The following is a 27,135-nucleotide window of genomic DNA, read 5'->3' as shown; positions in this document are numbered from 1 at the left end:
AATTACAAAAAAATTTTGCTTTAGCTCTTTTAAAGTGCTAGATTGCCTTGTAAAACAATGAAAAAGTATTGGAATCCTGGTCTTGATTGGTCGTGTGAAAGACTTAACATCAAGCCCAGCTAAAAAGAAGCACTTTATAATGCCAGTCCTCCAAGTAAAAGTAAGTCAGAACATTGTAGTGTGGCAAGACCGACCATTAAATACCATACTCCGCATTGTGTAACGCAATTATTATTTTTATTACAGAACGCAAAAATTAAAACTTTCTATTTAAAAGCGTATTAAAGTCACAGATTTCTATATAAAGACGTATTTTTCATGTGCCTATTTCTGGGAAAACGGGCCCAAAACGCAACGTACTGTAGTACAAGTTTAACCCTTACATGGGGCACAATCCAGAAATAGGTGTAGATGGTCTAAATTTTGTAGAGTTCATTTTCGTATAAAACTACTATAATATTATTGTTATATATATCAATTTCGATCATCACATATTAAAACTGAGACTTTTCTACTCTACAAAGATTCAATTTTCATGAAAAGCCTTATTAGGGTTAGAGCCAAAATATAGGCTGAGATAGTCCAAATCTGGTACAGTTCATTCTTTATGTTAAATTACTATTATAATTTAATTTTCATCATGAAGCATTGAAAATTGAAACCTTTTTGTCGTATGAACTTTCGTTATATGAGAGGGGATAAAAAATTGCCCCAGCCGATGCAAAGTTTTCATATCAATTTATAATACCAAAAGGCTACTACTTAGCCATTTTCTCCGAGCAATTTTGAAAATTTTCCCCATATAACCACTTTTTGGAATAGGGCGGTTATAAGAGGAATGATCGAAAAAGTAGAACAATGCGAACCATATTTAATATCGTTTGTCCTTCGGTCAAAACACGCCGCTGTGGTAAATTTCATTGAAATATCTCTAAAATTGCGATCTGTAGCTTAACCAGAACTTTACATGGCCAGACATCAGATGGACGGACAGGCTTAGCTCAATTCAGATTATGATTTTGAATCGATCGATATAATAATAGATGGGTTCATATTAAGCCCTGCGTGTTACATACGACCGCATCAAGTTATTACGTACAGTGTACGGTGTACTAAAAACCATAAGAGGCATCCTAAAATGCAAACAATCAAATGAAGTTATACGATAATACTTTTCTATTCAAGAACGCGATTATATTGATGTTTTAAATTTGAACAGTGTTCTTTGTAAAAAGAATCAAGTTCGTTTTCAATACGTTTAACAGCAAATATTTTTAATATGATGACGATCAAGACTTTTAACGTCTATGAACTAACAGTTTGCGTCACATGTCTCTCTATGAAAAATTAAATTTATGAAGCTTTGAAACCTATTGTGGAAATAATATAGTATAAGCAGTCAACATGGGTGTCGCAAAGTCAATTACAAATAATTTTTATTACTATAGCAACACATTGTATATAAGTTTTCTTAGTATATCATAATAATATTATTAGTCCGTTTACCTTGTTTTATTTTTTCTTCACTATGTTTTCTGTTCATAAAATCGTATTCTGCTTACATGTTTCTCATTAGGATCGCGAACAGCGAGCTTCAGTCTCTACACTAGCATCAACTCCAACTAATCAAACTCATGCAACGTGTACAATACCATCGCAGGAATCGATTCAAGAGGAACCAGAGGGAGATGCTATTGAAGGTTTTACATTTACTCAGCATCTTCAGCAGCAGATAGGAGTAAAAAATGAAACACCTCCTTTGATTGGATTAAAGCTAAAAGTAAGTGAAAAATTACAAGAAAATTAAGGCATCTCAACGTCTTGTTCACGCAGACATCTTCAAATTGCAACAAACACAACAACGCAGCTAATACTTCCATTTTATCGGTGGCGCAGATTAAGCCCATTATGAAAGTTTCGTTTCGAAAAAATTTAAATGAAGTAAAGCAATGTGCAGCGGACCGTAAAATAGCGGAGGCTAAGAGCATGATGGTCATGAATGCACTACCCAAGAAACAGCCGCCCAATACTTTGCTTATAACGAAATCTCACATTATCGAAGAGAGAGATGCGACGGCAGAAAACGGTGCGAGCGGCAAATCGTATAAACCAATTGCTACCATTTCAAATAAGATTGATAAGCTGCCACCTGCGAAGATATCTGTTTTATCTGATTTGGACACGCCAACTAAACCGTGGTCCAAGCTTAAAATAGCAACATTATCATCCAGTTACACAAGCTTAGCGACATCACATACGTCATCCGAGGATGTGCACTCTCCGGTGAGAAATCGTTCTCCAGAAAATATAAAAAATGTTATTTTGAAGCAAAACCAATCCAAGTGTTGCGAACCCTTAACTTATTCTACACGACGAAAGCTGATGAATAATACATCAAAAATGCAAGATAGACTAAAAGTTCAATCTTTGAATAGAGCTAAATTTTACCAATCCGTATTTGATTTGTCTCCTGAATATAAGAGATTGCCGTTTGTTAAACGTCTAAAAATTTTAAATGAACGTCAAAAAATAGCAGAACTTGAGAAAGATTTACAAGTGAGAAGTTTCAGTTTGGACGACCCAAAGTTGATTAGAGGCCTCTCGCCCGCTGGGAAAATTTACCGTTGCCAAAGTGATACGTCAGGCATCAACACACAAACTTTATTGGCATATGATTCCAGTTCCACCACTTCAACGAATACATCAACGTCCGAAAATTCCAAAAAGGTCTCATATCGCATAGGTCGAAATCGTTTCAATATTTTGGAACAGAACTATTTACCACTCAGTCCAGATAATAATGAACCAGAACGAAAACACCTGAAGAGCATTTTAATGAAATTTAATAAAACTACAGACCGCCAAAAGCAACTAGAAATTAATGAGAAGCCTTCTGAAATCACATATGCGTCACTGCAGCCTTTTGGCGTCTATTCGAGGGAACCTACTTTAGAAGGGTATGTGTTTAAAAGAAATATTAGACCCGAAAACTATAAGCATTTATGCCGCATGAAAATTTCGCAAATTAGTTTAAGGAAAGTTCTGAGCACTCTTTTAAAAGGCTTACTTTGTTTTAAAAATAAAACGATTTTAGAATAGTTTTCTATAAATGTAATCTCTGATTTTTCAGACTTTTATTTTATATTTCGCTTGTACCGAAGGTATCGTTTTGATGTCTTCCCCCGAATGATTAAACCTACTTCCGCAAAAAATAAAATACACGTATTACTTTTATTCCAATCACAGCGGCATAGGTTTGTGAAACATTTTGAACTCATAAAACTATACACAATCGTAGACACTCAAAGGTATATGTATATATAATACTTAAAAAACGATTAGCGCCAATAGCGACATATATTTTTCTAATCTATCCACCTATCGTGCGTTCGTCTACAGAAGTTACGATCAGTTACTGCTGTCAAATAGCTGATAATTTTCCTCTCTTTTCCTAAACTGTACCCTATAAATTGTGGTTTTTTAATTGAGATGAACAAGGATTTACCTTGTAACACCAAGAAATCAGAAACCACAAACTACATAATTACTTTGCATCGCAATTAATCTAATATTCGAAATGCATTTACTCATTTCGCCCCATTTATGCGGACATCGTGCCATCTGTTATATAAGGAACAAAACTTCAAGTTAGCTCTCGATAAGTTCCTTACCAACAAATTCATGTCTATGGGAGTTGGCAAGAATAAACTTAAGGAGTTCCTTAATAAACTCGTTTTCTTTATACGTTGTAATCCTTGTTCCTCGAATGCATGGCTCTCTTAACTTCTAACCGTCAACTATTAGCTTCAATAATCTTTATGGTAGATCCTATGTAATTCTGGTTATTGTAATAATTAATTTAAGCACTTATCCGCGATGGCCTATCATGGACCCACAGTCTAACAATCTTGCGTACCATTACTTGCAAGAAAAAGCCCGTCTCATAGGATTTTATTAAAAACGGAGCATTAAGTACCGAACACACATCGCCCAAGAAAAGCGACAGTAGAAAATAACTAATCTTTAATAATTGGCATTGCTTCATTTGGAAACACTTACTTACGGATGACCCTGTATCTACACTAACGTCCTTCTGTTACACTTTACTGCAAACTGCAGGCTGTAATTGCTTTTATTGATATATCTAATATATCTTTACTATGGACTATTAAAAGACGGATTATAATATCCAATTGCTTAATATATGTAAAGATAACGGCTTAAATATATTTAAATGTTCAGCTTCCTTTTAATTTTTTATCGTTTTTACAAGTGTTTCCAGCGGGTTCATTAAATGTTTAATTTAATCTGTGAAATGAAAACAAAAATTCTATATGACAAACAACACCATACGATTCAAATTTAAAAATATCTAAAAGGAAGCTTTCGATAGAATTGGGTTTGCTACATATGGATTAGTTATTATAAAAACGAAAACATTTAGAAGGGACTTGAATTTGGATAAGTAAGTCCTTTTCCATTTCAAAGTCATCATAAATATTTTAAATATTTTATGCTTATATGAATTTTTTAAAGAAAATGATAGATGGCCGCTCTTTGCTAAGATGGCTTGGAACTATATTATTATAAAGGTCACATTTCCCATTATAATTGCCGTCATTTCTTAAAAGTATGCATAGCCTTCAAAATAAACATTATGTATTGATTTCGCATTAACTATCTGCCCGTTGTATAAAGAAGGTAGGCTTGACAATTGTAGAGAGTATGTAATATTCATTACTGATTCATTTTGAAAATTCTTAATGTAATATTATTAGGAAAATTGCGTGAATTCAAAAACATTGTACATTTTGAGTGCATATTATACAAATTAAGTGCAATATACAAGTAAGTGCATATGAAATATGTATGGCATTTTCAAGCACAATAAACCATATCATTAAAGTGACGCAGGTGGTGTAAACGCCATGACTGAAATGTGAGTTTTATTGCGAAACGTTGTATTCGCTCTAGTTCGTGCTCATTTTTTTTATAATTATAATAACAAATTTTTCGTTACATCTAAAAACGTCCTTCCAAACATCTATAACGTAATGCAATATGGACTGCTTCCCTAATATGCGCGTTGCCTAAGGATATCAACGACTGGGATGATAATGGAATCTGTGCCTGCGTTAGTCACTAAATATTTATTTTAGCGTAGTAGAAAATTTGTATGTTAGACAATAACAAGTAAGAAAATAAATTCGGTTGGGACCGAATATTTTATATTTATCACTGTTGTTTAAAAAAAAAACAAAAGAAGTAAAAAAAAAATGTTGATCCTCTATAACATGGAGTGGGCGCAGACGATTTCTTGTATTTTCGAAATAATAATATTCCAATAAAAGTATTTCAGTAAAAGAGCTTTTATCGAATTGACATGTGGGCATTATAGGTGAGTCTTTTAAAAAGTTTAGGTCAACTCCACGTTCTTTTGTAAATTTCTCTCGCCAACTGGAGAATGGTTACCACCAATACCACAAAGTTGCCCAAACAGACAGATGAACCGACGAACAGAGGCACATGTTTAGGTGCATACCAAATTTGAAACTGGCCAAGGTTTTGTATAGTTTGTGGAGTTTCTAAAGCTGATGAATGCGTGTTATAAAGGTATTGAAATAAAAAGCCAATCTTGATACATTATAATATTGGGGAAGCGTGTTTGATTTTTTCCATTTTTGTGCGCAAATGCTACAGTATAGAATATGCGTTCAAATTTTTGAGCATTTACTTGCTATAGTTCATGAGTAATGAGCAAAAAAACAAATTTTCTTTTCTCGTGGAAAGCAGAGTAGTTTACGTGATGCTGTGGGCGTGCCCTTCCTCCGATGTAGCCAATTTTCAATGCCTAGCTGCGTGCAAAAACTTTCAATATTTGTGCCAAATTTGAAGTCGATAGCTTCATTTTTGCGGCGAGCAGAATTTTTACAATAGAGCCTAAACCGACTTAGATTTTGATGCTGATCAAATCCCTTTCTACGGTCTCTGATGCTTCTTTGTAGACGTTGCAAATGTTCTGAAAAAGTGAATAGACCACTCACCATTCGGTGATGGGTATAAAAATGTTAAACACTTATCAATGTTTTGTTTTGCATTGTACAATAAATGGACACATGTTATTGATGTCTTAGAGAGCAGGCAGTATTACAAGTCCATGCATTACTGCCAAGCTAAAGGCAGGGTTAGGGAACAGTGAAGTGAATTACTTATCTGCCTCTCGATCCATCGTAGTTGTTGGAGTACTTTCGTTTCAAAGTTGATTACGATGTCCTCGTTCGACAATTCGCATTTTCGACCATTCCCGTAAGTACTGTGTAAAGCTTGTGTTTTATTTGTACCTTGGCTTGGCTAACCCAGTAACAGTCACAAACAAATAAGAGAACATTTATATATATAAAAATGAGAGTTAACGGCGTGTCTTATCTAACAGTCCTATAGTCCGTTAGTTTGTGGCTTTTTCCGTTAGTCTGCACCTATGTATTTGTTGGTCGGTTACGTCATTGTCTATGGTTACATTCCTACGCACACTCACACACATACACACGCTTATACTTCATCGTCGCGAAATCTATTATATATTTAGTTCATGATCTTTGTCGCTTTTTTTTTCTATTACTACTTCCTAAAACTAACGCTATTTATTTCTTACTTGCTGTGGTCCTCTATCTCATTCCTTTCTCTTCATAATGCCTTCTCGTATTGCTTGCTTGACGCCATCATGTGGTTCCTTGCATTTTGTAAAGCTTTCCATTGGTTCCCTTTCCGATTAAAACACTTCATTGACACCACTATTTGCAGATTCTTCTTTTTATGTATATATACCCGTTTTCAGAAACTCACCAATTTTAGATATAATATGCTTTTATTAGGTTTAAATGTCAACATAAGAAATTTTTATTAATACATTTTTCGTAGGACTAGTTTTAATTACCATTTTTGGTAAAACGTTTGCTTAGTTAAATTTGAGTGCTAATTTCCAGTTTTAATGATACGGTTTTACTTAGGATTAAGCTGTCATTTACAATAGTGTGGCTTTACTTGGTGTTGAGTTTTAATGTGAACTTTTTACAAACTTTTCGTTCATTCTTTGTTTCTGATTTTTAAAATTTGAAAAAAAATATTTGTAAAGTCAATTTATTCACAGTACATTAATTCAACGAACTTATACAACTTTCTTTGCAAGTTAATATAATAAAGTTTACTTGAATTTTTAATAATTATTTTGTCAATTTTACATTAAGTAACAGTCTGAACATTCTAACTAGTCTCGTTGGTTTCCTTTTTCTTTCGGAATTCCATTATCATGAATAATGTGGACGTAAAAGTACTTATACGGTTCCGTTCTAGGCCACCCATACGTTATATGTTGGCGGCAATTGAACTTAGAAACCTCAGCATCCTCTTTCGTGATCGCACAGTTCATATATGTCGTTGAGCTACCATAACGAGACTGTATAGAGAGTGTCGAAAACAACGATCGTCGCTAATAAACTCCATGAGATAGCTTACTACAGCAAGTGGACTTTCTGTCTAGTGTGATACTTTCGACGTGAGCGAGAAGGGACAACTGTCTAGTGTGATACTTTCGACGTGAGCGAGAAGGGACATCTGTCTGTTGATACGCTCTCCCATCCCGCTTACCGCCAAAGAAGGTTCTAATGTCAGTTTCTTTTCGTGGATGCGTCTCATGTTAACCATCATACTGACCCATAACAGGCGTGGGTGCAGCAAAATTGGGATAACCACCATTTTCCTAATGGTAGTTCTAGGTCGCCTAATCATTGGCATTATTATTGAAAAGATCGGCTAGTTCGTAGTTGCCTTATCTGCCGCATATTCTATTTTCTTTTGAAATCTTAGTCGATTGTCGATTATTGCTACGTGGTATTTACTGAAATAGCCGAAAGCGGGATGATGTGGTTTCCAATTCGTATACGTATGTAACAGGGTTTCGCAGTCGGCTCCACTACTTCTACAAGCTGTGTTCGCTTAGCTTTGCTTTGAGTTTGTGGCATTTTTTTCGGTCTTTTTGCTCCCAGCACTGCCTGTGTTTAGTCCTGCGAGGCTTGCGATTGTTTCCCTTTACGCTGAGCCTGGTTGTCTTCAGTACCATCCTCTCAATGGCGTGCTTCATGGCCTGATTTATGGAATGTCTCTGATCGCCCTCAAACATTTCCACTAGGCCGTTTACACGCTTCCCTCATTTCGTTGAAGGCCAGCACACACTCCGTCGCCACATTGACTTCGCTAATCTATCTCCTTTATGGTTAATTTGGTGTTCCATCTGGTAAATATTGGCGACCTCACTACCCTGCTTTACGCTTTCAAACAGTTTTCTCCATTTATGTTTAGCCTTCTTACGCTGATTTCGGGAAATCATATGAATACATTCGATGTGATGTTGCTGGTGAGAAGTTCGACGCGAATTATTATTAAAATGTGGACCGCTGCAACGGTCTTTTGCTGGTATGCTCACTTCGATGACTTGATTTCGTACTTTTCTTCCTGGTGGGAAAATAACTGTGGCATATATACCAGACTCAATCAATGTGTAATGAAATTCGGCACATTCCAAGCATCGCAAGCCAGAAAAACAATCGGCCATTTGTTGGTTTCTTGCTAAACAGTTGTGGCAATACTTATTAGCCCGATCAAAATCAACACGTCGCTGATGATTAAAGGAGGGGAGGATCCTACAATATCGTACAGCGAGATTTGAAGTTAAGAAAAGGACAGAGATACTAAATTGCAGTAGAAATTTGGAGGATTTCGAAACGATATAACACATAGTTTGGTGATTGGACGAGTAATATGTCCTGGTTGAGTTTTCATTCGTGTTACCCTGACAGCTTTACCTAGGTCTTATGGTATATCCTTGTTTCCAATCATTGGACGGTAACTTTTTATTCATGACAGCAACTATACTTGCTTGCTTGCTTGATTGATGGAAAGCGTAGCCCACTTATTACTTGAGGCAACCTTGTTTTCATCGAATAACTACTTGATGACGAAGCGGCTTAGCACTTTTTCATCGATTAACAATAAACAAATTTGCAAAAGTGGTTTTTGGAATGGATAGCAATGGAGTGCCACGTGAGAAATGACTTGGCGTCAAAGTCGCAAAAGCAAAGAGATTTTCAGAAAATGAAAAAATGCAGCGAAATTTTAAAACTGTTTCAATTCTGGCAATGAGCGTAATAAATTTAATTTTTCTGCTAATCTACGAAAGTTATGTTTGAAATTGTTCACTGCAGTTTTCCAGAGATCTGCCACATGAAGCGCTTGGGAAGCAATAAATAACCACTAAACGAACGAATGCATAAGGTATCTATGATAGATCTCTACGGTGACATTCTTTATAAACTAGATAAATTGACATATAAGTGGGCGGCTTGCATCCAAAAAGTGTCGTCCATTATCGGTTATAATCTTTTGAGTAATTCTTCATCCGCCCACAAGCAGTCAGAAAAGCTAACGATAAAAAATGGGAGCATAATTCAATGTAAATAGTTCTTGTAGGAAACCAAACAACTGTGCACACATAGTCCTTCAAATAAGAAGCTTTATGCAGATATGAAATTTTTATCTCAAACGGTGCAACGAAGTTTACCCTACTTGCTTGAAACGGAGGAGCAAATACGCAGCAATCCTTAGGTGATCGAGCCATGACATTCATATAAAGCTTTTGTTTGTAAAAAGTTGAAGTTTTACTAAAACTGACAATACTCTTTCTCCGGCACTTTCGTCTGTCTAGGCAGAGCTCGGTCTGAACCATACGAATAATTAGCTGCCAACCAACGCAACTTAAAAGTTGTGAAAACGAATTAAATGTGGCGTGTAAAGGTGTCCACAACCTAATAATAAAATTTAAAATTTTTGATTCAAATAAATGTCCGTTTGCTCTTATGATTTAACATTCATCTAGAAACGAGTTAATCGCGTGCAGAATTGCTTTTGATATATGTCAGATGTGGTTATCCGGCAATGCCCTCATATCCAATTCCTAAACTCGGCATCAGGCAGTTCTTACATATCCAATGAAATTAACAAAATGAAACCTACTGAATTAAATTAACACACGAGAGTCTTGCCCTCTGTACATCACAAGTTGACGATGAGAATACATTTAGTGGAGTTTTTTCCAGCAAGAGCAGGAAGCAATATTTGAATAGAAAGGCTAAACACTCATATTTGTGAAATAAACTGCCAAGAAGAGAGTGTTCGTTATTCTGTACTACAGGGTTTGTGTAATCCACAATCTCCAGTTAGCCTACCTTACGAACAATTATGTGAAACTTTGCGCATTCATTATGTTCCACCAACAATCATTTGTCGAGAAAGAAAAAGCTTTCATAATGCGTCGAAAGATGATGGCGAAAGGATTGCTGAATGGTTCGCCGGAGTAAAAACTATAACAGTGTGTTGTAAATTTGGTGAGCATTTAGAAGCATTTATGAATTCAAAAATTTTGATCAAGTTGAGGGGAAAGGGCGATATGCCTACGCTTCATGTTGCATTTAAAAACGGACTAATAATCGATTATTTTAAACCGATATGTTTCATATCTACAGCTTTAACCATAAACGGAAAAAATTATAGTACTTTCGAAAAAGATCATTGGCAAATGTCTTTTCTGTTACAAAAATAAAATATTTACTGAGAACTGATCATAACCAGTTAATCTGCATCTTTGCATCATTACCAACAATGGCTTCAGTACAGTTACAGAGGTGATGATTAATAGTATACTGCTTTCATTATACTGTTTAAAACATTAAACGGACCAGTAATGGAAAATCAGAAGATTGGTGATGCTTGTCATACATAAATTTTTTGGATGACTAGTAAGAGAGCACATATATTAATCTAACCGAAATTGAAAATCAATTATATCTCAATTTTAAGGACATTGCACATGAAACTCGTAAAGATCAAATTTTGTCTAAATTGCGATCGCAATTCTTCAAGCAACAGACAATGAATTTGGAGATAATAATTTCAAATCTCCTCGAAAGAAGCAAATGGAATGTCAGTAGAATATGATTGCGTTATGTGGAGATATAGAACTATTGTACCCCAAAAATGTCAAAAAAAGTTACTAGATCAATTGCATATGTCATATTTTGGCATTGTAAGGACGAGCCTATGATCACCGTGAATGAACAAAGAAATACAATCAATGATATAAGCACGTAAACCTTGCCAAGAGATACGAAGTAGTCCGGAAAGAGTTGACTGAATCCTTAAACCTCTTGTAATAAATTCGGAGCAGAGTAGAGATGGATTATGCGGATTAATAGCAACTCCTTTTTATGGATTGTTGATTTCTTTTCGAAATGGTTGAAGTATTCCAAATAAAAAATAGCACGTCAAACTTTATAAGAATTAAATTAGGCGAACTTTTTTGAAGTTACGGTCTACTTAAAACTGTTGGTAATGATAATACATGACAATCGACGTCAAGCGAATTTTAAGAATTTTTGTCGTTAAATTTAATCAATGCATACTGTTGTAAAATTCGCTTTTCTAACATACAGTCTGTATCACTGGATCGTGGATATTTTGTTCAATAGAAGTGCACTTCAAAGTTCTTTTATTTAAAATTATATTTCTTTAAATGTAGGATTATTCACCATTTATTTTTTGGTAACACTTTCGACTGCTCAACTCGATATTCTTTTTCTATTAACTCTCCCTTCCACAAATAATCTATTTATATACATTTTTACCAGCATATTACTTGTACCTAATTTTATAGCTTCATTTTTAATCCGTTAACCTGCTTTTCTGGTACTCGTTTTCCTCGGCCGGCACCTGCATGACGCGTTGCGAATGTGTATTCGTTTCTTTGCCTCTTTAGGGATTTTATTACTTAGGTGGAATGAACAGGATTTGGAATTGCCGTAACAATACTTACCGCTCGTGGACATCCAATAACCAATGAACAAACTAAAAACTTTGTGGAAACTTTCAAGTAGACTTGTAGAGACGATGATTCAATAATTCTTTATTAACCACTGAAACACCTCAAATTGTGCACCAGGAGAATCTCAAAATACTTTTTGAAAATTCTGTGAGAATTCGCTTCACCAAATTAAAGACTCTAACAACAAAGGTCAAGTTACAAGAACAATAATCAAAATACATTAAGAATTATCTAAATACATAAAGTCAATAGGTGCTTGTTTGAGACTATAGGAACCCCAACCTATCTATATGGAAGCGACTAGTAAGCAACAGTTTCATCGTAGATCATATTGCTCCATATTAAGTCGCAATAGCAAAAAACTTCATCTAAATCAAATATTGAACAACATTAATCATCAATTTAACAGCACTTTGGGATATGTGTAAAGCGGCTCACCACAGATGACTGCTTTGTCGGCTCTGCCAACTGCTACAACAACGATCACTTTTACAATTACGGCACCAACTCATGCCGTTGTAGAAACAAACCAGGGAAATTCTAAGACCTACAACATCTGGTAAAATTATCAAAATTTAAATTGAATTGCATTTTCTCTTATTTGAAATATAATGTACACTATCAACCTAAGGGTTCTATATGTTGATTTGGCAATGCCTTCATATTAAATTTGTTGAAATAGTAAAAATGAAAACTACTGAATTAACTTGACACTCGTGTTACTTGAACCTGGAACATTATAGTTATTAAAAAAAATTCTTATTATAACTATATTATTCGAAATTCTCAACTCCCATCAACATTCGGTTTTGAACAAAACGACATTTAAACAAGAACAAATTGAGCACGACTCCATTTTGTGTCGAGCCCCGCACCCAACACCAAAACTTACACTTCAATCGCGGCGCCTACACCAACTGCGCTGTTTCAGCTATATAAATTTTTGTGGTTAAACCTGACAAGTATATATCACACGCATTCCTAGTCTATTTAATTCAAATGCTCATCTTCAATATGCTGCTTTTAGCGTTCGCATGTGCACAACTGAAAGTTTCCAAGGAAGAAATGTCAGCTGATCGTCGAAGTAGAAATCGACAATAATTACAATAACAATTTTTTTTCTTAAATAACATTAATAGGAGAAGTATACATGTAGTAGAAACGTAATAATTGGGTAGATATGTGGAAAAATAATAGTATTTCTCCAAAAAGAAGGCAAATTTGTTTACAAAAACAATTCACATTAACACCCCAAAAGTAAGAACCAAACACAGAAACATCAAAAACTGCAGATTCCATTGCTTATGCATATACATATAATTGCTTAAGTGAAGACATGTACAACAGCACTCAGCTATTTCTACCATAGGGCGAATACTTTCACGTACAGATCTATTCACTACATCGTACCAGAGCCAACTAAATGACAAGGAGGTCACACGTCGGCCCCGCTAAATCAACAACCACTTCCACAACTACGGCAACAACTCAGGCTGATGTAGAAACAAACACCGAGAGAATTTTCAGGCTCACAATACATGGTAAAGCTATCAAAATTTTAATTGAATTAAATTTTCTCTTATTTGCAATAAAATGTAAATTATCGGCCTAAGGATGGGCGAGTCAGGTTTCATTATGTGTCTTTGCCTTCACATTAAATTACTAAACTTTGCATCTGACAGTACTTACGCATATAAGGAAATTGACGAAAAAGAAACCCACTAAATTAACCTTACACACGTGTTCTCTTGCATTCAGTACATCCCAATACACATTTTAAAGTTTCGAGTATCTGATATTTCTCAGGATAATGTTTTGTTGTGCTGTTGAGCCAATATTAAGTTTTGTGTTTACAAAGTGAATGATTTATAAAGCAGAACATATAGGCAACGACCCGTAATGCTCATGGATACAAAAAAGTTTATTGAGCATATTATCACGAACCGTTGTAACCACGAAGGGTCATGCCGCCATAGGAGAGTGTGCAGCAAGCTGTGCGAATGGGACCTGCCCGTGTCTATATGAGGAGGATTGTCTTGCCAGTTAACATGTCATCATGAAGCATTTGAAGTTAATTAAAAAATTAATGAGGTGTTATTGGTAACATAACTTGTCGAAGCGTTTGGTGATTGTGCAAACTAATTTAACAAGCAACAATCTGTCGACAAACAATTTGTTTACACGGCAATTTTAAGACGTTTGAAGATAGGAAATTAATTTTCCCAACGAGACGACACTACATAATTCTAGTCTGGGAAGACTGGCTGATTTACTTGGTGTTACTTTCCTTTCCACTGTCAATAAATGAGTGTATGTTACCTTATTTCTATCTCTCTTCACGGATAAATTGCAGTGCAGAAGGCTCTGGTAGAGGCGCTCCAAAAGCCACGAAGAGAAACTTTATCTGGAGGGGAGTAATTTAGCCAAAGAGGTATCTGATCGGATAATTGAGCTAAATCCCGAACTAACATTTTCCATGTGCAAGCATTTTCGGAACTTTCTCAACAGTTTCTATTCATAATTACTACATGAAGATTTTAAGTAGTAGGCAAAGCCATCCTTTTGTATCAAGCAAGTTAGCAATGGTAGAAGAAATTTCGTGTTTTGAACTGAACTCTATTAGTATACTGGGTATAACTAAATCCGTCTCTAGACTTGCTCCATGAAAAACCTAACGTTTTAGCGATATTAGTGCCAAAGAATTGAAGAAATTTTTGTAAAAATTGTAATGGTAAAGGCTATTAGCACTTATTTGCTTCAGTAATTATGAGTTGCTTTGTTCACGGAAACCCTGCGGATTTCAAATATTCGATAATCTGCACGGACTCTTTCGGGTATTGAATATACTCCAGAAAGTATGTCATCAAAATAAGTTTCGTACCTCAACATTTTTGATGACTCATGGTAAGGCAAGAAATAGCATTCGAAAGCCAGAAAAGGTCCACAATTAATTTGAGAGGTTACTGTGTTAAGATAATAGCCTAGTGTGTTCGTTGATATTTGAGATGTGTGAAATCTTTGAAAATTAATTATATGAAATTTTCTGTCCTCGGTTAGAATGCATATCTCAATATCCCTCATACACATATTTATACTGCTGCCAATTCAATAACATCATTATTACATCTGGCTAGGACTCTTCTTTAATATGTTATTTAAAGAGGAACCATTACAAAGTGGTTTTGATGCATAGAGTACTATGCGAATAGTTTTACTGTCAGGACGTAATATCGCAGAATGTGGCAAGGAAAGTTTGAAGTCTGAACCTCTTCAGAAATTGCTTCTTACATATTGTCAACACCGAAATATGGTTTCAGGAGTTCATCTTTCGTGGCAAGCGCGTTTTCTTGGTAATAAAATAATCGAAGAATTGTGATTTTCTGAGTTATATTTCAATAAGAAGTTTTGCCTTGAAAGATAACCTTACAACATACTTCCATTTTACGTGTTGCTAGAATGATCTCTACAAAATTAAACTTTGCTTCACACAAAAAATTTTATTGGGGCTTCTTCTTGTTCCCGAATCTGCTTCAGCCGATCTCTTAAGTTTTGATTTGCGAAGAGAAACCGAACCTGTGTACGATCACGACGCTTCAACGTCAGCATGACCACTAGTATGCAACCATACAAAGTATTTTCAGCTAAGACTTTATGAAAGAGATTTTTTTTAAAATCTTTTAAATATATGCAGGGAAAAGCGTAATTTCCTACCAAAACGTTAATTGGATTTGATTGAAATCTACAAGCATCTGTTAATTTTAATTCCTATAATTCACATATACCTTCAATTTCGAATAGTACTGTTGGAAGACGTTAAGTGAGAGAAGTCAAAACTAAAACGGATATTTCTAGTCGAAATTGTTCCTTTTCGCTGCTAAGATCAAATTACATTCTTCGGTAGATTGTTATATAAGATTTCCAACATGGTATCTAGAACTGCGAGTTACCAAGTTGAGCTTCTGCTGTTTGCGCTTTGCGTGAACGATGTGGTTCTTGATGGATCAACACTCTCAATGTGAATCTCTTTTTTCCCATTGAATTAATTATGTTGATTATAGTATTGTTATGAAATTCGCTTTTATAAGATACAGTCCGTATCACTGGATCGCAATACTTTCGACTGTTTAACTCAAATATTCTTTTTCTACTCTACTGTCTTTCACAAATATTCTATTTATATATGTTTTTGCCATCATATTACTAGTACCTAATTTTATGACTTGATTCTTAATTCGTTAACATGCTTTTGTTGGTAACCGTTTTCATCGGCCTGCAGCTGCATGACACCTCGCAAATGTACATTTGAATTCTTTTCTCTTTAAGGAATTTATTATTTTAGAAAATGCCTTAGCTGGAATCAACTAAATTTGGGATTTCCGTAACAGTATTTTATCCTTTCATGTTATAACTTGTACGAATTCCGAGTTATTTCCACTGTTTCCGCAGATAGAAGATTGATTACCTGGCATAAAATTAGTTTAAAGCTGTTAGATGTTTGAACTTGTAGAAATGTCTTACGAAGTTTCCGAATGAGATTTTTTACTTTCATTTGATGAACTTTGTAACAATGTGTGATGAGATTACTTATAGCACATTTTCCTTTGCTTTGACATTTTGCTATCATATGGTTATGACCTAAGCAATTAAAGCAAAGACGACTTTTTAAGCAAAATCCTTTCTGTCGCTTAAAGACAGTAATCCGAATGGGGAGCACTTCTAGATTAGGTGTGATTCATTACGTAATTTATACTTATGTCATAATAATGGTTCGGCAATCCTTGCGTTAGACGAAAATTTTGCCTTTCCAGACTTCACACTAACATACTAGCCAGAATCAAAAATGAATTCTACTACTAAGGGGCTTTGATCATAACAATATAGAACTAAAACTTCAATTCGCATCTTAGTTGATTGCGAAGCGGTTCACGCTATGATATATAGAGTACTCAGCAAATATGCTTCAATTCAAGGAATTTAATTAACTAGAGAAATAGTTGATTTTGTTTCCAAGATGACGATTCGCTTATGCTTTTACTCATGAAAATTAGAACTTTCAATTATACAATTATACAATTTGAAATTTAACAATTATGTTTTTTACGTTAGCATTTTTTAAGTTTCCCTTGAGCGGACATAGATGCCTTTACCATATTTTCCAGTCAAATCAGACCATAATTCATATATAGAAGCTTCTGCAGGTTCAACATTTAATGCCAACAAAACAATCAAAAGCATTCATATTTGTCTGTGTTTGTTTGCTAAGTTTTAACCACCGCTGTATAAAGATTAAATCTATTTTTCTTTATGTTTATGTTTTGCTTGATATATTTTAAAAGAATGACTTTATAATATATATATTCACAGAAACTTGTTTAAGAGAATTATCAAGAAATAATTTTAAGCGGGAATAAGTTTCAGAACTTCTGACACAATATAACTGCAAATTTTCTTGCTGACTCATTTTATGGATTTTTATGTTCTCCTTACGAATAGTTTTGCTTACGACATACTAAGCTCACTCTGCGATCTGACTTCAATGATTTTCCAAATGATTTGCTCTTATAGAAATTCTCCAATGAATCCAAGACTCCACGATGGGACACTCTTTAATAAGATGTTTTGTATAGTTGCCTACACTGCCATTCAATGGTATTCAATAGTATTCTCGGGGTTCGACCCTAATACCTTTAGAATTAATGTCTAAAACATTTTTGTTTTAATATCACATATATTAGTTTGGGGAAAAAGAAATCCATTATGTTTATATGAACTTCAGGACTTTATTTAACATGCTTCGGATTGTCCGATTTGGGTCAAATATGCACCGTTTTGTTGTATGATTTGTTGCGATTTTAAAGGTAACTCCAAAATGCCTTTCTCATATAAGTCCTGGTCTCTATTTGCAAAAAACTCTAGTAGTCGATTTTGACAATCCTCCCTAGATTCCAATTTTTTATCATTAAAGAAATTTTGCAATGCAAGAAAAAGATGATAATCGCTTGGTACCAAGCCCGGACTGTATGGCGGATGCATTAAAACTTCCCAACCAAGCTCCCGAAGTTTCTGGCGAGTCACTGTAGATGTGTGTGGCCTAGCGTTGTCCTGGTGGAGCACGACACCTCTCCTGTTGGCCAATTCTGGCCGTTTCTGGTCAATCGCTATCTTCAAACGGTCCAGTTGTTGACAGTAGAGATCAGAATTTAGCGTTTGGCCATATGGAAGCAACTCATAATAAATAATCCCCTTCCAGTCCCACCAAATGCATAGCAAAACCTTCCTGGCCGTTTGAGGTTCCTCACCGCTCTTTGACCACGATCGTTTTCGTACAGGGTTATCGTATGTGATCCATTACCATGTCCAGTCACCATCCGTTTAAGAAATGGGTCTATCTCATTCCGTTTGGCCAAGGCTTCGCAGATGGAAATTCGATCCATCATGTTTTTTTCTGTTAATTGGTGTGGCACCCAAATATCGAGCTTCTTTTTGAATCCAGCTTCGTGTAAATGGTTTAAAACTGTTTTATGGTCAATTTTTAGCTCCTGGGCGATGTTACGACTGCTAACATGCCGGTCAACTTCGATCATTTCTCCGATTTTATCGACATTTTCGACGACCGGCCTACCTGTGCGAGTTGCATCTTTAACATCAAAAATTCCTGAACGGAATCTACGAAACCAAAATCGCACATAATTGGCTGTTACAGTATCGGGACCATAAACACCATTCACAATTTTAGCCGCCTGGCTTGCATTTTCGACTTTGTCAAAGAAAAACTGTAAAATGTACCGAATTTTCTCTTTGTTCACTTCCATTTTTAACACGCTGTAACTCACAACCGAATGCACCAAACAAAAAACAGCAAAAGAATTTTTTTTACTGCGAAATGTCACCTTTCCAACGCGCATAAATCTGAAATTGTTTGATCGATACTTTACGAGAAATCTATCAGTGCAGCCATCTACCGAAAAAATAATGGATTTCTTTTTCCCCAAACTAATATTTTGATTTCGCATTAATATTACATATTTTTAAAGGTTAGCAATTCAAATAAAGTCAGTTTAGATTAAGAAAACGCTATAAGAAACGAAAAGAATATATACAACATAACGCACGAAGGTAAAAAAGAAGCTCGTATTATAACAAAGTATATCCAGTTTCCTTGATATTATGTCACATTTTTTTAAACGTTTGCAAAGCAGGGCACATATAATTCTGTGTTTTTAATAGAATACGGGTACTTATGTAACAAACACAATTTGTTTTTTTTTTTGATCGTTTATTTTGAGGAATTAAAGAATTCCAGATTCTATATTTCGCATATGCCTTGACAAATCTCAATGAAAGTTTTCACATCAAGATATATAAAGAAATTTTTTATTATTAAAAAAATTATGTTGCAGCTTATTGTATTTATCTTAATCTAATTTGTTTATTTTATTTCCACATTTTTGAATTTTATTTGCTTATACATATATATACAACGTATTTCATCCAATTTTCGGTATCAGGATGAGTGGTTCTACACGGCGGCTATTCATTTTACATTATTATTACAAAAATACAGGTAAAAATAGGAAATGTACACAGGAGGATATTATGAAAATAAACATAAACTGGATATTGGAAAACTAATTTTGAATAAGATTATCGAAAAAACGGAAATTTGGTTTACCACGGACGATGAAAATTTTAGGTTTTTTACGTGCCGTTTGAAAATTTGAGGTCAAATCCAAATTCTTTGAGAAATTTATAGGCGATATCTTCTTTTTGGCTAACGGGAGAACGTTTGCCATAAATTCTACAAAGTTGTGCAAATAGACAGATGGACAGACCAACAGGCGGACATGTTTAAGTGCATTTGAAATTTGAAACTTTGGACAAGAATCTGTTTACTTTTTCGGTGTTTTGAAGGTTGCTTCTGCGCGTTATAAAGGTATTGAAAAACTTATAAAATATTGATACACTATAATATTGTGTAGACGAGGTCAATTTTATTCCATTTTTGTACGCAAATACTACCCCATCACCCACAGAATACGCGTTCAAATTTTTGTACATTTATTTGTTATATTATTATTATTATTATAAATTTAGCCAGAGAATAAATTCTAAGACTAAAGTCTTAAAGCACTAGCATCTAGGGCTATCGGCTGTTATTAAAAAACTCTACCGCACTTGAGGTTTGAACCCACGACTATTGAGTTGCTAGTCGAGACTCTTGCCTACTCGGCCACTCAGGCGGATTTATAATGAGAAAAAACCAATTATTCAAACAGAGGTGTTCTCAGTTTTCATGGTGCTGTGGGCGTACCCATCGATCGATTTGGCCAATTTTCAATACCAATCTGCAAGCAAGAACTTCCAATGATTCTGGCAAATTTGAAGTCGATAGCTTCATTCTTGCGACCAGAAATATGCTTACAACAGACAGACGGACAGATGGTCAGATGGACATGCTTAAATCAATTTAGAATTTGATGCTTATCAAGAATATATATACTTTGCGGGGTCCGTGATGCCCCATTATGGGCATTTCAAACTGGAATCTGGAATAAGCGACAAAAAGAAAACAAAATATATTGGTTGCACAAAAACCTGTTGTTTGTTTGTTTTTCGTACGAACACACTCACTTGCATTCCGTTACTCACATTCACTTCAAACTCAGAATTGTATATGCTCTGCTTTACAAACGTTTGACAAAATGCGAAGTCATGTCAAGCCCTCATTAAGAAAATCGGTGCCCATACAAATAATGAGAATGAAAGAGCAAACTTAGAGATAGATGCTAATTAACCTCCTAATCTCAAATGTTGAAACATATGTATATTTCGTTACCTATGGTTATGCTCACACAACCTGTGTTACTCTTAACCACACGTTAAAGCGCGAGTTGTCAATCTGTAGACTAACCCAATTAAAAAACCATTTTTAAACCCATATCGTTAGGTTATTAGCAACCTACGCAACCTATTCTTTGAAGACGAAGCCTAAAGATAGCTGCCATAGCATTGTTAACCACGAAGTAGAAAATGTTAAACCATATCTGAAGGAACCCTTCAAATTAACGCACATTATTTTACCACAAATAGACAAATGAGATGAAATACATCAAAATAACACTCTCAAAAGTTCTTTAATGAATATTACATTTATATATATATATTTATATATTAAAATTCATATGCAATTTCTATTCTCGAAAATTTAATGTGATATGAAGTTTTTTTTTATAGATTTACAGGTACTTCAAATAGTGCAAGTAACTTTGAGCTGTTTGAATGCAAACAAAGCGAAGATAAGCCATCAAGCGTTAGCTTTTCAAACGATCATTTAACGCCGTTGCTATATGACCAGCTAATTAAAAAAAACAAAACTTGCAGCAAAACGAAATGTGAAAACCACCTACATTCATGCTCCAATTCCAAGAATCAACATTCGTATCTGGATGATATAGAAGAAGGTAACTTTAAATATGTTTTAAATATGTTAGATCAGAGAGAATTGTTGTTATATTAGACAAGAGTGTTCAAGAAATTTTAAAAGGGATAATTTAAGAAGGAAGTGCATGCATTGGGTACACTTTGATCTCTCTGTTAACATAATAGGTTCAGCGCTATTACGTTAGCAGCTATTAATTGCACTGATTCCTTTTTCTTTGTTACTGTTTTTATTGGTAAGAATTTCCTTAAAGATTTATTTGTATGACGGTCAGTTGTATCAAATGTTTAGGAAGCAGGAACATAAACACTTTTGTTAAATATATATGCATCTATAGCTATGAAAACAAATGTTTCGTAATTAAGAAAATTTATGTTGTAGCGATAGCTAATATACACATATTCAACACCAGACTTACGGTATCCGTTAATTTGACGGTTTTTTGTTTTTAGGCTTACATATTCTGTATAAAAGAGTGGATGATTTTAGATTTTATATATTAGTTTTTAGTGGTACAATGCAGTAAATACGGGCGTCTACTCTTTTTTGCTGGAAGACATTAATTTTGTTATTTTTAGATGTTGTGTACTTAATTTTTCCAAAACCCGTCAATTTAAAGCGCGAATTTCGTGACATAAAGCTTTGGTTAGCACCGAGCTCTTTAACCAAATATCTAATAATTATATTTAAGAAAAGACGAAAACCGATGAATTTCAGATTCCTGTCTTCATTTTTTCGACTCTAACGATTGAAAAAATTTACCTATCAAGTTGACAGATTTTCGCAAACGTATGTATATTCGAAACGTCAATAAATCCGGTCTTAATGTGGTATATGAGCCCACACATATGTTTTATATGTAATATGTGCAAATGTTTTCGCCACCGATGCGACGTCTGACTAGTTTTCAAAATAAATTTGCAAGTATATGTATCATTATTTCCATAAGGTAACGATAATACGGTAAAAAGTATAATTATAATATGAGCAAAAAGGATAAATAAAGACATATATAAATATATAAATATTTAAAATAGAAATGAAATTTTGCAGACGTCATGCGAGGAATGGAACAGTCCAAAAACAATACCGACCTTTTTTTAGAAGCAATATCTATGCCTAATGTTAAAATCTCAGCAATTATTGGCATACATACAGTTTACATCCTACAATGTACGAAATTTATTGCGATTAAGAAAATCTTACCAAACTTTAAAAATGATTGTTTAAGGTTCTAATTTCCTCTACGTTGTGACCATTGTTTCGCACTTTCTTGTTACTTCCCTGGTTTTTTAATATAATTGCCAATCATTTAAACAATTTTAGAGCTTTTTGCTTTAAAGCAATAAACTTTTTTTCCATTATTTCTGGTAAATTACAAAAAAGAAAATAAGAGGAAGAAATATTCTTCTCAGAGAAGATTGCAATAATTATTACAAAGTAGAAAATGATGTAGTGGAGGCTTAGTGTACGTGCTACCGACTGCGGAGTCTTATTGCAAGTATTACATTAGAGACATTGCCACTGGAAAACTCGCTCACATCCAAAATTAACGAAAAATTTTCGATTTTTACACATGTAATACGTTGTCTTAAGCATCTATACCTTTTATGTTTTCGCAGACAGAGTACTAAATTTGTCAAATATATGTGGAATGTTAAGGATATATGTTTTTGATCCATGCGAGTCCTAATCGCAGTAGGTAATATATGTACCTTTAACGTCACTGTGCAATTTTTGCGAGAAAGATTGGGAAGATAAAAATAATGCCGGTAGTGACTTTTGGGATGCGCTACCCTAGAAACATTTTTTTTAGTTATTTGTGCTCTGTCTTCTGCTTTGCGAATTTTTTGTGGTTTTGCGGTTTTTTTAATTGATTCACTGACCTATCTTAACACTATTAATGGATGACCTATATTTATTTTTTAACCGCAAAAAGACCTAGAACTTGTACAATTATTGTCATGTTATTAATCATGTGTGCTAAAAAGAAAAAAATTAATTAATTAATTAATGTATGGGGGGCTATTAATACAAATTTTGGTTTTATCCAGAGCGTTGTTGTGGTGATCTTGCAATGTACGTATGTGTGTGTGTGTGTGGTAGGGTTCTACTCATATGTATTTTGGCTTACACAGAGTCTTGCAAACCAAGTACTAAACTTAGTATACCCTACAGCATAGAAAACTAATTGTATGTATTGCGGTGTTGTGTTGCAAATCAAGTTCTAAACTTAGTGTACCCTACCGCATGGGAAGTTTGCAGTGTTGCAAAAATCATGAGATTTGATCGACTTTTTTACCTAAAAAACTGAAAAACATAAAAAGACCGTTTTTTGTTTTTTTAATTTAATAATTTATATAAAAAAAATTTATTGTTACTAAACTATATAAAAAAACTGAAAAACATAAAAATACAAGTTTTTCTTTTTTTTGTAAAATTATATTTATTTTTTTAGCTTGAAAAACAGAAGAAACATAAAAAGTCAAGAGAACAAAAAAACCGTATTTTTAATTTAATAATTTAAATAAAAAAAGTTTATTGTGACTTATTTCTAGTAATCTGGATAATAGCGATATAGCATTGCTCGGTATATCTAAAATAATTTCAAACTGCACACATACGCTAATTACGTCAATAACCCTTTATTTAAATTTAAACCTAAAACTCATGCTAAAGTTTGATCTGCTCCTCTAAAAACTCTTCGACCTGCGCCTGCACGCATTCAACCAGCATATCCAGGATTTCATTATCGGTTCTCCGGTTAAGTTAAATAGGGCTGCTTGAAAGTCCCGTTCGTCGGGACTTATTTCCGATGTTGATCTATGTTCAATGTACCCAACGGATACGGTATAGGAATTTTTATTAAAGTTGATCATTTTTGATTATTTTTTTTATTATTTCATATTTCCTGAGTTTTTAACTTTTGGAATGATATTAAATTTCCTTTGGCTCGGTATTAATATTATTTTCTTTACAAGTTAATTTGTAAGGATATGTCGCTGAATTTTTGTGGCTAAAAAAAAATGAGGTTAAACAAATTAAAAAGTTTCTGCGCTAATTTATATCGCTCGTAAAATAGTTTGCAGGCACAGGTATTTTAGTTTTTATACAATTTATCCATGAATCATATCTATTTATACCGTATATTGATTATGATATATATGGCGAAGTGGATAAATTGTTACATATCCTTAATTCATCAATCATTTTTAGGGAGAAAGTCCTGTGATCCTCCTCAATACAACAATCGTTGCTTTCAGTAAGTTTTCAAAATCTCTTGATGAAACCATTGTTTTTTTATCGCGGAGGATAATAAACGGATGAGTATATAGAAACAACTGATGAGTATGCTACTATCTTAATGTTATTATATTCTCTATCTATTTTTTTTTTTTTTTAATTTAAAAAACAGGTTTTTTTCTTTTCAAACATTCTCACTATTCTCTTTATTTATTAAACTGAACTTAACAAAATTTCGTAGTAATATAATATGTTTCAGAGCACGTCTATATTTACAACGATGGTAATTACAATTTTGTATTGTAAATTTGTTTTTGCATCTGTTTATCTATATTCGAACAGTTAAAGTCATCTAAATTAAGTGTGCAAATTTCTTCGCCAATTAGGTTTTTCACCCATTTCAATTTTTCAAGTCCTTTGATATATACAGTTGGATTTTGTGTATTTTTATAGCCATCTTTAGATATTCTTCAACATCTGTTTACGTTGAATTACCATCATCCCATCGTAATCCATGAAAATGATTATACAACCAGTTGTTTGTAGTCCTATCTTTTAGCATTAACTTTGAATATTTGAATGGATGTTGAATTATGAAATTTTTACTTTTAAGCCATAGTCGGAGATGCAAACTTGTTTTGGAATAAATTTGTTTGCACTATAGAAACCTTGCACATCGATAATAATTATTTTATCTTCACAGATTGGTACAAGGTAATGATCTCTACATAACTAAACACACTGTTTTTGTTTGATGATGATGATGATGAGAGAAAGAGATTTTTTTTCTTATATTAATTATTTTTTAAAAAAAGTACAATGTTTACATTTACATAGAATTCCATAATTTTATTTGCTTCTTTTTCACCTTCTATTTTCTTTCTCTTGTAGTATGTGCAATTACATGTATCTGGTCCACATATAGCATTCTCGTCTGACTAAACGCAGTCCTCATAATGTTCGCCATAATTGTTTTGATTTATCGTGAGATTGTTTAAATATTCCATATGTGATTGAATACTGATGAGTTTCTTTGTATCTTCATCGGAAACCATATTGGATAATGTCCTTAATAATCTCTATATTTTTTTTATTATCACATTTTTTTTCCTGTGACATGTGTCTTACTGTGTACTCATATGAAATGTTTGTAAATAATCGTTGATATCAATAGTTCGAACATATATATCATTTTTAGGTCGTCCGATGACTGGACTAGCTTCATATTGATTTTCTCTTTCATTAAAGTTTGAGTTTTCTCTTTGATTTCCACCACCACCACCATCATCATCATCTCCACAATCAAAATTTGCAGATATATCATTAAATTCAAAGCAATAGATATTAAGTTTACGATATACGTAATTACTATAATAGCTACATTTGACTCTAATTTCACAATTGTCATATTTTAAATAAAAATGGCGGTGGAATGCTAATGCACTTTCAATAATACCTCCAACATTGGTTTCGATTTCTATTAAACCCTTTTTAAAAGCTTCAATTACGTCATTAATTGTAAATAGTTTATAAGCGCCATGTCTTGCTGGTCTATTATTATTATTTGTCTGCAAGGTTGTTATTCATGGTGATATTGTTGTTGTTGTTGATGAAATTTTATCTTTCGATAATTGGGTTAGCAACTGAAGTGATAAATGTGTGATTGTACGCGTTGTATCGTTTGGAAGTTTTATTCGAAAATTTAAATATTGGCTTGTATTACCATTGAATTTAGCAATTCTATTATCATAAAGTCGACTAGAATGTGCATTATGAATATTGATAAAAATTAAAATCGTGTATAGCGTGGAATCGTTGATTTTCATATTGATTTGTTCTTTTTTGAAGTTTTCTTGAAAACTAACTAACACCCTTACGTAATATTCATTTTATACGTATGTGTATAATCTTTTAGATCAACTATTCGAATGTTCGGTAGCCTTCGCGATAAGTCTAGTGTGCGAACCATCTCAATTTCGCCATTACTTAATATTGTGTCTTGTTCAAATTCGCGATATTCGAAGAAATTTATTTTTAGCTGTCTTTTCTCGTAGATACTTTTATAAGTACAACGAATATGTACATTAACATTTTCATATTTGAGATTAAAATGTCTATAAAATGGTTTCTCAGCTTCCTGTATACCATCTGTATCCATTTCGGAATTGATTAATGATCTACGAAATGCCTCTATAGCGTCATCCAATGAAAAGTATTTTAATGGTGTTTGTTCTGTTGTTTTTTCTTGTTCTTGTTGCGTTGTTGGTGTTTCAATTGGTGGTGAAACAGCTGTACTAGTTGTTAACGTTGTAGCATCACCTTGATCTTTTAATAGAGAATCATTGTCTCTTAGTTTCCAGTGCTTCACTTACTTTCATCATAACAAATGATATATTAATTTTCAGCACATCATCGTTGGGTAGAGCTAAATCGAACTCTACAGTTTTTAAATTCAAATCTACATCAGGAGTAGTAATAGTGAACGGTATAGGATTACCAATCGATATTTTCAATATAAGAAGCA

At 33.8% G+C, this 27,135-nt stretch overlaps 1 protein-coding gene across 1 annotated transcript in view; it reads left to right on the top strand.

Annotated features, from left to right (window-relative positions):
* The window catches only part of LOC119637678, a 204,603-nt gene that overhangs the window by 140,024 nt on the left and 37,444 nt on the right, over positions 1-27,135 (top strand). Inside the window, exons 15-17 of the mRNA XM_038033873.1 lie at positions 1,577-1,780; positions 1,834-2,957; positions 21,164-21,390. Coding sequence (XP_037889801.1) covers positions 1,577-1,780; positions 1,834-2,957; positions 21,164-21,390 — 1,555 coding nt within the window. The remainder of the gene's footprint in view (positions 1-1,576; positions 1,781-1,833; positions 2,958-21,163; positions 21,391-27,135) is intronic.

Source organism: Glossina fuscipes, unplaced genomic scaffold (genome assembly GCF_014805625.2).
Source record: "Glossina fuscipes isolate IAEA_lab_2018 unplaced genomic scaffold, Yale_Gfus_2 60, whole genome shotgun sequence".
Classification (NCBI taxonomy): domain Eukaryota; kingdom Metazoa; phylum Arthropoda; class Insecta; order Diptera; family Glossinidae; genus Glossina; species Glossina fuscipes.
Note: the sequence above shows the minus strand (reverse complement) of the source record. Positions and strands in the feature narration are given on the sequence as shown.